General features: G+C 27.5%; 1 protein-coding gene across 7 annotated transcripts in view; it reads right to left on the reverse strand.

Annotated features, from left to right (window-relative positions):
* Positions 1 to 274: 274 nt before the first annotated feature.
* LOC100212876 (probable splicing factor, arginine/serine-rich 7) overlaps positions 275 to 13,097 on the reverse strand; it is a 62,592-nt gene continuing 49,769 nt past the window's right edge. For 2 of the 7 annotated variants that reach the window (XM_065801698.1, XM_065801696.1), the window contains exons 14-20: positions 7,016 to 7,047; positions 6,836 to 6,902; positions 6,012 to 6,341; positions 5,721 to 5,798; positions 1,317 to 1,363; positions 575 to 619; positions 275 to 496 (exon numbers count right to left, since the gene is read on the reverse strand). In XM_065801698.1, the coding sequence (XP_065657770.1) occupies positions 396 to 496; positions 575 to 619; positions 1,317 to 1,363; positions 5,721 to 5,798; positions 6,012 to 6,341; positions 6,836 to 6,902; positions 7,016 to 7,047 (700 nt within the window). In that variant the 3' untranslated portion in view covers positions 275 to 395. The remainder of the gene's footprint in view (positions 497 to 574; positions 620 to 1,316; positions 1,364 to 5,720; positions 5,799 to 6,011; positions 6,342 to 6,835; positions 6,903 to 7,015; positions 7,048 to 13,097) is intronic. The other 5 variants (XM_065801700.1, XM_065801699.1, XM_065801697.1 and 2 more) reach the window with 4 other exon arrangements.

Raw genomic sequence — 13,097 nt, forward strand, 5'->3', positions numbered from 1 at the left:
AACGTTATTTCTGGACCAAATGCCCGATGAGCTTATTAAAGAGAAATAATAATAAAATAATTAATATTAAAGAGGAATAATAGTAAGACTTAATAAATAATAAAACATAAATAAAATAATATACATACAAAAAAATGTATATAATAAAAAATAATATAAAACCTCAAGATGCATTTTAATACTAAATAATTATTTCCAGAATACTGTGCATGCGCACATTGGCAAAACCTGTTTTGTTAACACGCTAAAAAGCATTAAGTTCATATAATTCTGATTCATAAAATAAATTATATTTTAAGAATTTACTCATTTGAAACAAAAAATTTAAAAGTCAATACACGTCTAATAAAAAAGAAAGAAAAAGAAATCAGCAATGCATCTACAAATATCTAGAACTATTCTCGAGACGAAGATTTTTTCTTTTTCTTTTTACTTTTTGTGGATTCGTCGCTTGATTCTCGATTTTTTTCTTTCGATTTTTTTTCCTTTTCTCGCTCTTTAAAAATAAAAAAATAAAAATATACTTTTTGTTTAAATGCTTTTGTAAAATCAAAACTGAAAATTTAATTCGAACCTTCTTCGAATGTATAGATTTTAGTTAATAAACTCTGCAGTTCTTCTTGTGTACATAAAAAAAAAGTTTTATTTGTATAAACAAAAACACCAAAATATCAAATATTTCATATTCAAATATTAGCACAAAATATAACCTGATAAAAAATGGCTAACGCATAGATAATGCGAAAAAAAAAAAAAAAGAAACCCATAGATAACGTATTTAGACTTTTAGTTGCAAGCAATAAAGTCAGTTATAAAGATTTACACTAATTACAGCTTTAAAATTCAAATATCTTTTAAAACACGTAGAGGTGTAAATAGCAATTTTAAAAGCGTATACGCTAAATTTGTAAGTGTAAACCTGCAAGCTAATTATAAAAACTTGTTAAACACGGTCTAATAGTACTTCTAAACAATTTTAATAACACTGAGAGAACCAGCTAAAACTTATTTTAACTTATAATGCAAACCCGCACAAACAGATCAATACATAATATACAATTTGGACCGCAGTTAAGTAAGATTTAAAAATAATTGCATGATCAAATTATATTGTATATTTATGAAAATAATAGACGGTATTAGAGAAGGCATATGTTAATTTTAGGGCGTAAAGGTATTTTTTGTCCCTTAATGTCCATGCATTTTGATATTTAATATAGTATTCTATATACGTCAAAAAGATCAAATTTTAACTTAAATGCCAAAACTGGATTTATTGACTCAAAATATTTTGATATTCAAAAGTAAAATTTTACCTTCTGTACTTTTTTCAACTTCTTTACTTTTGTCTTTCTTCTTTTTTCTAAAATTAAAATGATTAAAAACTTTAATCATAAACTGGTCAACTGGAAACCTATTTTTGACATGACAAACTATCCATTATATCTTTAATATAATCGGTTATAAAACCGTTTTATAACCGATTATATTAAAGATATAATGGATCCAAAATCTATGGAATATCTCAAATTTGAGACCTGTTTAAAATTTTTTATAATTTGTTTTTACAGTTCAAAATTTAGTAGTAAAAAAATTTAATATCTAACTTAAAAACGATAAAAGAAGTTAAACAAAAAAGAAGATAGACAAGGTAACCAATAAGTTAGGAGAAGGGGGAGTAAGAATAAGGTAGGAGAAGTGGAAGTAAGAATAAGGTAGGAAAAGTGGGAGTAAGAATAAGAAAAAAACCAAAAAGAATAATTAGAGGTAACAATTAAGTAATAAAAGAATGAAGTTAATAAGTAACAAAAAAAGTAAGACCTTATTTTATTTAATTCTTAATAAGGCATCTTTAATAAGAAAGCAAAAAAAATTAAAATAATAAAAATGAAAAATAAGACGAGCGGAAAAGCAAATGGGTAAAAAAAAAGATGACATAGAGCGAAAAAAAGATAACTAAGTAGATGAAGGGACCTCCTGTTGTTTTAAAACTACAAAACATTTACAAAATTAAAATAAAACTAAATAAAAATTGTTTTTGTAATAGTAATGACAATAATAAATACACAAAGAGTTTGTTGAATTTGTAATAATAATAAATAAACACAGAATCTGTGGGATTTGTAATAATAATAAAAACACGCTGAGTTTGTGGGTTTAGGTCAGTTTCCCATATTAAAAATAAAGGAGTGCGAACTGTGAAAAAAATAAAATAAAAAATGAAACAATATAAAATATATAATACTTTTTTTAGAGGTTCTTTAAATCAGAATTTTTTTTTTACTATTTTGTTGGAAAAGCAGGCAGAATATTGGTGAAGTCAGCAATACTAAAATTATTGATGGTCAAAACGTTTACTTGTTCTTGTTTTTTCCACATTTGACCAATGATGGAAAATGCAAAAAGTCAAAAAAAAGTTTTTTTGATATCCAGAATGAAATTAATTTAAAAAATTTTTTGGGAGGTCTCTGGGATGTTTCATTAGACTTTCATTGAATTTCTTTTTATTTAAGATGTTTCTTTAAATCTTTTTTTATAAATTTTTGGACTTGTGAAGTGAAGAAAGTCTGTGATCATCTTAACAGAATATTTGGTTGTTCTTATAATGAGCTCAAAACAATGGATAAACCTCTTTATGTTTCAAAGTCTCAATCACAAATTAAATGACCCCTGGTTATAGTTGAGAAAGAGTTATAACCACAATTAAGTAGCCTCCTCGTCTGTAGTTGCCTTCTCGGCCTTGAGAAGGTGAATTAACAAAAAGTAAACTTTGAGTAGAATTTTGCATGTTCTTTTTAAATGTTATGGATGCAAAAATAAAAATGCATAGCTGCCTTATGTAAAAACTTTCATGAATACGACTAAATATAAGAGCTTATTAATTTAAAAACTTTGTTGAACTATGTTTAGTTTTTACATAAAATATGCTCTCTCTTATTTAGGCATGCTTGATGTAGCCACGTCTTTTCTCTGTCAATATTCACTGTTAGACATGACTTAAACTGAAAGGTCACATGATAGGTCAATTTAAAGGCACCCATTTTTAACACAATGGCATGTCTGATTTTTACATGTTATGACACATATTTGTTTTTACAGAATATCATAGATACCACTCATAAGAAACATTTTCTACAATAAAATCAAAAATTAAAAAATGCAACATGCGTGGTAAAAAAACAAGTACCAAATGCACTCCTAACAAGGCTGCATGCAACCACCAATTAAGTTAGGAGTTAACAGGAAAAAAAGAAGAGATGTAAAGAGCAAGAAAGTGATTGATAGAAGATTTTTAAACTACAAATTTTAGTCAGGAATACATGAAGATGGGAGAGAATTTCAAAGTACCAATATTCATCAAAAAAATTAGATAACACCATTTTAAGCAAGAAGGAGCAGTTACTATGAAAAGATGCAATTTAGCTGAATGACCAATCATGCAAGATTGACAAACAAGTGATAATAGCTCACATGATCAACAACCATAGTAATATTTGTAGAAAAGGGATGCAACCGTACAATAATGCAACAACAATGGAATGCGATGCAACAACAACGGGACAAAGATTTAAACTTAGCAGCTAGAGGAAGATGTAAAGTAAAGACCTATAAATGTTACATTAATAGGAATATCAACAAAACTTACCAGCCACTGCAAGAACTGAGCTATCGAAAAATTACCACTTTTTGTCAAGACTAGGGTTAGAGATGAGATAAATCAAGAAGTGAAAGTAAGTGATTAGGGTTGCCTAAGTTAAAAAGTCGCTAAGTTTATTATTTAAGTAAGACATTGAGAAATTCAAAAATTTTGTAGGTACTAGAGCCAAGCCAATCAATGTGATGAGCTTTTAAGCCACTAAATTCAGCAATATCAGACCAATTTGATCAGAAACAACATCAAAGAGATGTTGGGAAAAAAGAGTACAGGACAAAAATATAGGTAAGTATATAAATAATAAAGATAATTAAAAGTAAAGAGAAGTTAAGCAAAAGCAAATAGAAGTTAGAACTCGAATTTCAGGATCTGGTTTCCCAACAAATAGTTGAATTGATACGTTAATAAATCACCAGACATGTAACTACTGGAGTCTTTACCAATATTATTTGAAGATGAAAATTAAGTTAGTCTGACTATCCCGTGTTAACATAAGTAGAATCGTTACATACTGCATCAGGGCGCAACAAATCGTTTTTTTTAAATAAATGTTGACATTTGTTTCTTTATTTATTGACAAACGTCTACTGTAAGAGGTATGTCAAATAACAGGGTAGACAACGCGGGGTAGGAACTTTTAATCTAGTTAATAAGATATATAATAATTAAATATATCAAAGTTGCTTATTGAATTTTATCAATTTTTTATTAATTCAAAACAATTTTTCATGCATTTGCAAAGTGCGGGCAAATTAATGATAACTAATATGCAATAACTTTATGACTGTAAAATGCAGTAGTGGTATAGTGGTAGAGCGCTCACTTTATAAGCGAGAGGTTTTGAGTTCGATCCCCACCACGTCCCTGATAGTACTGTGCTCAACTTGTTTCTCAGCGCAGCGGCCTTGTTTGCCAAGGTTCGTGTTTTGGAGTCATAGAGTTGAGAGAGGGTTATAACCACAATTAAGTAGCCTCCTCGTCTGTAGTGGCCTTCTCGGCCTTGGGGAGGTGAATTAACACACATAAAAAAAAAAAAAAAAAAATGTTTTCCATTAATACAAAATAGTGAATTTTTCTTAATTTAGTTTCATAAATTTATTTACTTATAAAAAAAAAAGGTATAAACTTGAAGAAATTTAAATTAAAGGGAATTAAAAATAAAATAATTTGTTTGGACATTTCTTTTTAAACATTTAAAAATAATAATATAATATTAAGTCCCCTCTTCCCCTCTGAGCGTACGTATTTAATGGACAATCCCTTAGCACGGCTTCTTTCAATGTCGTTGAAAATGCAATTTAAATTTTAGTAACTTATTGCTTTTTATGAATAATTATATATTTTTTTAAATAATAAATAAAAAACTATCAATCGCATAATTATTTGGAAAAAAAAATTGCTGAAGTTATGCATTCATTTTTAAAATTTTTAAGCGAACGCCAATATTTGCTTCAGTAAAAGTAATGAAACCTGACATTCGTTTTTCTATCTTGTTCTTAACAAACATTTAACATTCGCCAATTTGTCGCGCCCTGTGTCACTTAATAATGTTCCACAATTATTAGATTTAAGAGATTCAAAATTATAATACAAATTTTTACCAATTTTTTTGACAACAAAATTTCAACCAATTTTTCAGGTTATGTATGCGTTACAATGTACATAGAGCATTGGCATGGATCCACTTAACAACCAACTTTTAGTAAACACTGTTCAGTTTTTATTTCATAACGGCTTTTTTTTTTAATTTTTCTTGTAAAAATATATCATATCTAAGACTTAATTGTGTAGCTTTAATACAAAAAAACTTTTTCTATGACCTTTCTATATTTAGAGGATTTTGGTCTGCTTTTTTTTCTTGTTCTTAATGATATGGACTAAGTCACAGTTAGTTTAAAAAGTTAAGAAAAACTAATAACAACTTTTTATATATATACGCTATGATGTGTGTGTATATATATACATATATATATACATATATAAATAACTTATGAAAGACATGGTTAAATAAAAAGTTTTCAATACAGTTGTAAATAATCCTGCTAATAAAAAATTAAAAACTAACTTCACTGATGATCGTTCAGGTGATCTTGATATAGATTTTTTTGATTTCTTTCTTGGTGACTTTGAACGAGATCGTCTTCTAAAATTTAATTAAACAAAAAATAATAAAAAATCTAATATACAAATATTTATTAAAACAAAAAATTTAATTAAACATTTTTGATATGCATGAATATTTGATCTACTCATTTTATCAGATAAGACCAAAAATCAAGATTATTGGTAAACAGGTAGCCATAAACACTAACATATGCTCATAAGTTGTTGGGTGTACAAACAAAAAATTAAATGCCTTGATTTCTTTCTAGGGCTTCTTGTCCGAGATCTTCTCTTAGGACTTTTAGATCTAGTGCGTTTTCGAATACTTCTTGATCTGGATCTTCGTTTTGGACTTTTTGACTTGGATTTTCGCCTTGGAGATCGTGATTTAGACCGTTTTGGGCTTTTTGACTTAGACTTAGTTCTAGGACTTTCAGACTTCGACTTTCGAATAGGACTTTTAGAGATAGACCTTTTTATAGGACTTCTTGATTTTGACCTCCTCCTCGGACTTATCGAGCGTGACTTTCTGCGAGGACTTCTTGAGCGAGAAATAGAACGGCGAGATCTTCTTCTTCTATCTCTAAAATGAGAATCCGATGAACTGATGAAAAACTCAGTATATTTTAATTTCAAAGAATCTTGTTTTTAACTTAAGGTTATTATCTTTAAAATGATCAGTTATTATTCAAACAACATCAACATACAAATAGTATTTTTTTTCTTGAGGCTTAATATATATCTATCACTTTTAAAATTAATAATGGTGGCATGTCTCTCTCACAATTGATTGTCGCTCTCTCATGCACAGAGAGCAACAATTTGTTCAAAACTTTATTACTTTTTAAAGTGTTTAAATTAAATTCAGTTTTTTTTAATCATTTTTAAAATTCCAATAAAATATTTTATTGTTCACAAAGTATCAATAGTAATATATATGTAAAATAAATGTATAAAATAAATAACAGAGTATAAAAGTATTCATTTATAAATAAATCAATTTGTCAATAACTAATACTTTGAGATTAATTATTATATTAATAAAAAATTATTAATATAATAATCTATAATAATTACATAGTTTTCACAAGCTCCGTGTCTTTTCTCGATTCTCGATTGAGACCTCTTAATCCAATGTTTGAAAACCCAAAAATGAAAAGTTTTGTAATTAAAAAATATATATATTAAGAAAGATGGCCACCTGGCTTTTATAAATTTGTGATAAAACAATCTATTCTCTATTCAAGAAAATTTTATACCTGGAGGGACTTCTTCTTCTTCGAGGAGATCTATATTGATTAAAAAAACAACTTGAAGTAAAAAACTTTATAACTGCAAGAATATATGTACATGTCTCTAAAATTAAATATAAATAAATGAAATAATAAAAATGATGAAATATAAAAAATGAAAATCAAATATGAAAACTAAAAATAAAATCAACTTAAAAAAAAAAAAATTATAAAATATTTTTATTTGATAAATTATTGATTTGAAAAATAAAAATAATATATTATGATTTTAATAAATTTGAATTGATGACGTTTAAGAAAAGATTCAAAATGAATTCCAACTGATGATTATAAAGAAAACACTTTGTAAAAAATAAGAGTGTTTGCTTTTTAAAATATCTTAATCATCAGTAAACACCACAATTAGTTAAAATTAATAATCAAGTAATGAAGTGTTTACAATCTCAAAGATAATTACTAAGTAAAATTTATTTTGAAATATGCAACCTTATAAGTTTATTCATTGAAATTAGTAAAATTTCATTACTTGTTTTATCATGCTAATGTTTTAAATAACAAAATTGTACTATTTAATAAAAATAACTAAATAATACGACATAATAATAAAAAATTAACTCTATGTTAAGTTTTACCATTGAAGCTAATTTAAAACTAATTTTGTTTATTTTTAAACATTATTATCAAAAGATATGTTTAACCCTGGGAATTAGGAAAAATGTGGTTGGCAATTTTTAATTTGCCGACCTCAATCTACTAGAGGTTGGCAATAAAAAAAATGGATACAAAGATCTTACCATAAAATATCGAAACGAGGTCAGCAACTTTTTCCCGACCTTAAACACTTTTAAATTACAGCTCACAGTTTTTTATTGTCTTGAACGACAGCAAATACTAAATCACATGAATGGTTTTATAGCCGACAAATCCATAACAACCAATAAAGAAAAGGAAATAGTACTATTTTCAAAAATTAAAGGAAAGATTATATCTAAGCAAAGAAAAAAATACAAATTAAAATCAACCGATGATGCAACAAACAGTTCTAATACCAAAAATATTGTTGAACTTGCAAGTGCAGAATCAAGAAATACGGTATTAGCACCAGCATCAACTAAAACTGAACATAAGAACATTTTTATCAGATTGATCGAACCACTTCAGAACAATATGAGTTTAACAGGCTTAATTAAAGGAAAGTGGCAAATAATGATCCTGAAAATATTAATAACCCATACTTTTTTTTGATTTGTCATCAATGTATCTAAGACCCTTTAAATTAACAAACATTCAAAACACCTATTTGTTAAATGGCAAAAAGAAAATATTGCACGCTCTATACCTATCAATACACAATAATATTGCACGCTCTATACCTATCAATACACAATAATATTGCACGCTCTATACCTATCAATACACAATAATATTAATCATAACAGAAAACAATTTAGCTCAGTTCAAGACTATTCAAACGTCAAATACTTATCAAAATCAATTTAAATTAATTATACATTTGCTTTACAAATTAATTTCACTTAAAGCCCTAACAAACACTTTAAAATATGATGTCATTTTTATAACTGAAACTTTGGTAACAATATTTCAATGTAGTTCAAAAATTATCCAGGTCATTTTTAAAAATTTATTTTTAAAAATCCAGAATATATTTTGCACACACACACACACACACACACACACACACACACACACACACACACACACACACACACACAAATAATCTGGAATTTATTTCCCTAATATTAGTCTTAATTTAGCTTTACGTTAATTACTTTTGAAATTTTATTTAAATTTTACTTATTTTTTAGTAAGGCCAATGACTAAAAAAGTTAAAAAACAAATATATTTTGAAAATTTATTTAAACTTGTATTTACCGAAAAAATTTTAGAAATGGGGAAAATCTGGACTTCCAGATATTTTCTTCCCCGGAAAAAAAGTCAAAGAAAATATCTGGAAGTCCAGAGAAAGATAATCACAGACACTTACATGACTATAATATAAATTAACAGGTAAGTCAGTGATGTTGCAGTCTATATAAATGATGAACTGAAACTGTTTAAAGTTTTATGCATCAATTGAACTGTAAAGCTGTAGAACATATATGGTGTACTGTAACAACAAATGATTATTCTATCAAACATTTATACCTTGAACAGCCAATGTTAGCATTGTTAGTTTTAGTGTTAGATGCAATTTAAAATAAATTGTTTAGTGATATGTGCTTAGCCAGATATTTAATTTTAACAAGTTAACATGGAATGAAGACATAGCATCCACATCGGTAGGCGCCTTAACTAGATCATCAATTTGTGCATACTCTTAAAGATAATTTAATTGACTGGGATGTTTTGTTTATTTCTAAGAACACAACACAACGTTATGTGTTGTGTTCTTACAAGTAAAATATTTTTCTCAGTACAATTGTTTATGCTATAAATTGATAGCTTGTTGAAAGAATAACTTTGACCAAATGTACAATGTTTTAGCAAAAAAGAACCACTTTTGAATTTTTGTTAAACAAACCAGATCCTGAATTATACCAGTTCTTGATAAATTCAAGCAGGTTTGCAATCAAATTAAAAAGGAACTATAAAAATACAATAGTTCAAAACAATTCAAAGAAACTGCTATTTAGTTAAATCAAAGCAAAAAAAAAATAAAATGAAATCAGCGCTATGCATAATTTAAACAATGACATTAACACTTTAGATCCCAAGAAAAGTTAAAAAGTTTCTCCAATGCCAAAATTTACAATTTAAACTACCAGTTTAGTGTCCAAGACATAAGTTCAATTAGAAAAAGTTGCATAGCTCATTTACTAAAATATTTCATAGCTCATTCCAAGAAAGTTCCATCCCCAATGCTTAGAAAATTACTAACAAAATTGCATCTAAAGCTAATAACATTTTAGAACGGATGAAAAATTCATTAACCAGTAGAGGTTAGGGAATAGTGTGGAAAAGTTGCTTCTGTACATAAGTAACTTTTGTTCAAAATTTCACCACCCTAGGAGAATGCCTTCTGTTATGGCAAGAACATGAAATTTCAAAACTTTGTGAAACTTTTAAAGAAATTTTTTTTAAATGTCATAGCACTTTGCGGTAGTGTGCAAAAGTTGCGCCTATGTATGGTTTATTACTGTGCTAAACATGACACCACGCAGACAAAGTTCTGCTCTGGTAAGGAGTCTGAAATTGCCCAAAAATCTAAAAATACAATGTTTTTTCATGAAAATCATGAAAAAACCGTGTATTCATACATTTTGATATAAATAATTTCTTTTTTTTTAAATTTAATTTAAGTTTGTTTTATCTAATATTAGTAATGATGATTCTTTTGTTCTAATATTAGTAATGATGATAATCTCATGAAACATTTTTTGACTTTTACAACTGGTAACAAGGAACCCTCAATTTATTTCATCACAGAGTTGCATTTTATTCTATTTCAGAGAAAATGTGTAAAGCTGAAAATGCTGTATTCTGATGCTTCCATTCATGCAGTTTCAAAGAAACATATCAATGATTTGATTTATGCATATCACAAGAACTATATTGCTATCAAGCCTGTTTATAAAAGATTAGAGAAACTTGGTAAAACATGGCAAAACAAGAGTAGTTTAAAGAAATTTTTTTTTAGATATAGCTGCATTTAACCATGTATTGCATGAATTAAGAAAAATATGAAAATTAAAAAAACTTTTTTAGAGAAAATTTTTTTTGCCTGGAATTATAATAATTTATTATGAAATGATAAAAATCAAAAAAAAAAAAAAAAAAAATTTTTACATAATTTTTTTCTTTCTAATTACTTGTGAAAATCTCTAAAACAATTAGATTTAGGTGTAAAACACAAATGTACTTTATATTTCTCGCAATAAACCTTAGGGATGCCATCACAACAGGACCTTTTTTTCTCTTTGTAACAAGGAAATTTTTCACTCATTTTGATAAACAACCTCTTTTATTTTTCCCCATAATTTTACCGGCTTTCATCAAATCATTGGCTACATTTAATTTGAATACTCTTAGTTGAAAGATATCTTTCTTTAGAGCATTACATTTTTTCATATCGCAACAATAAATGATCCAAGCTTGGATAATTATCTTATTTAAAATGATAATGCCAAATAAGTTTATAGTACCATTTCTTTGATCATATTTGAATTCTATATAAGCTTAATAGACAATCTAATAAGTCAACTCCTCCCATAAACTTGTTGTATGTTAAAACAAAAGAAGGTCGTGTTACATTTATTTTTGATTTTGACTTGTGATCCCATTGCTGAACAATAGATACTGGGTTTACTGCCTCATAGGATGAAAGTAATGTTACCCCTCTATTATTGAACTTCTTTACAACTCGCAGTTCAATGTTGTCAACATTTGTGGTAAACAAAGTAGTTGATCTTCTCCCTTGTTTTTTTTTCATCAGTTTGATCATCCCAAACTTAATCTTCTGTATCCGGTAATATAATTTCTTCATCAGTATTGCTATAAAAATCACTACTATCTATAAGTTCTGTATTATATTCTTCATCAGAGTCTGTATGCTAATCAATATCTTCTAAAATTTCTGGATTTTGGAATGGAAATTTAAAAGGAGTATGATTAATTATTGACTTAGGTAAGCCTCCATAAAAGCATTTAACATTCACCTAGAAACAAAATTAAAAAATCTTGCTAAAACATTTAAAAATAACATAATTCGTAAATATGTTGTTTTTAGATTTTTTTATATCTAGAATGCATGGTGTTGCTTTAAAGCAACAAACACATTTTTCAGGTCTATACCTTTATAATAAGTGTAAATTAAATCTAAATGCTTTTAAAACATAGTGGTAGCTTTAAAAAACATATAAGTATTTTTTACTTGTTATTTAACTTGTTATTAACAAAAATATCAAAACAAATTCATTAAAGTTTGACAATATAAAGTAAGCCGTTATCTCAAAATTAATAATTTCAAATGTTTCCAAAAATTTTTATTGCAATGTTGTCACACTTAAAATACTCTGTATCATAACTCTAAACTACTAAAATGATTCTTTAAGTTACTACATTTAGCTAAACTGTGTAACAACTTTATATGTGGTATGTTAATTTAAAGATACATTATGCAATATAGAGTTAAGTGCTAAATTTTTAAAGAATGCAATTGCTCAAAGAAATCCAAGGTCCCCTTTAAGGAACAGACAATTCTTGCTGATCAGAGAACAAAGTGCCTGATGTGCATTCGATCACTTGATTGCATTTGATCAAACAAACAAGAAACCAAAATGCTGGACTTCAGAATGGGGCACTGCATCATCTGAATGGGGTACTACATTGAACTGAAAGCCGGTGGAGCTGTGCAATGGGCTGTTTGTCAACTACATTGCAACAAACTGTCTCTTCTCAATTTGTTTGAATCACTCAATAGTCCTACCTCCAGACCCACTTCCTACACTGGTTGCATTGTGAAATCTTTGAAGGCAGGTGAGCTACTTTCAGTGGTAGCATTTAAGCTAGATAAGTGCACCTTGCCATTATTTGAAAGTAACTACAAAGTCATTAGTTTTAATTTTTTTTAAAAAAGTCACCCACAATGACTCCTGATTACCATGAGTCCAATATCTGTGAAATTTTTTTTCTTTAAAAGTATACAAAACTGGGTCTCAAAAGAAAATTTTCTCCACAAGAAAACCTATATCTGAATTTAGATGTAAGATGCTTTTCCTTCTTCAAGGTGACCTGAAAAAAATTTTCTGACAACGAAAGATCGGACTTTTACAAAGTTCACATGCCACACACAAGCTACAATTGGTTATGAAGGCCTCAAGGAAAGTACAGGGCTCGAATTAACAGTATCGCGACTAATTATATAATAATATATTAACTAATTGCTTTTCACACCTTTGCAATTAGTTTTTTTTTTTCTTCTAAACATTTTTGCGATTAGTTATTTTTTTGCATTTTTTTTAATTTAGCATTTTTTTTTGATAAAAACAATGTTTTTGTCATAAAGAAGGTCGTGCTAAATTTATCTTTTGAATAGAAGCATGATCATTTACTTTTTCGTGCGGAGA

The sequence above is a fragment of the Hydra vulgaris genome, chromosome 07 (genome assembly GCF_038396675.1).
Source record: "Hydra vulgaris chromosome 07, alternate assembly HydraT2T_AEP".
Classification (NCBI taxonomy): Eukaryota; Metazoa; Cnidaria; class Hydrozoa; order Anthoathecata; family Hydridae; genus Hydra; species Hydra vulgaris.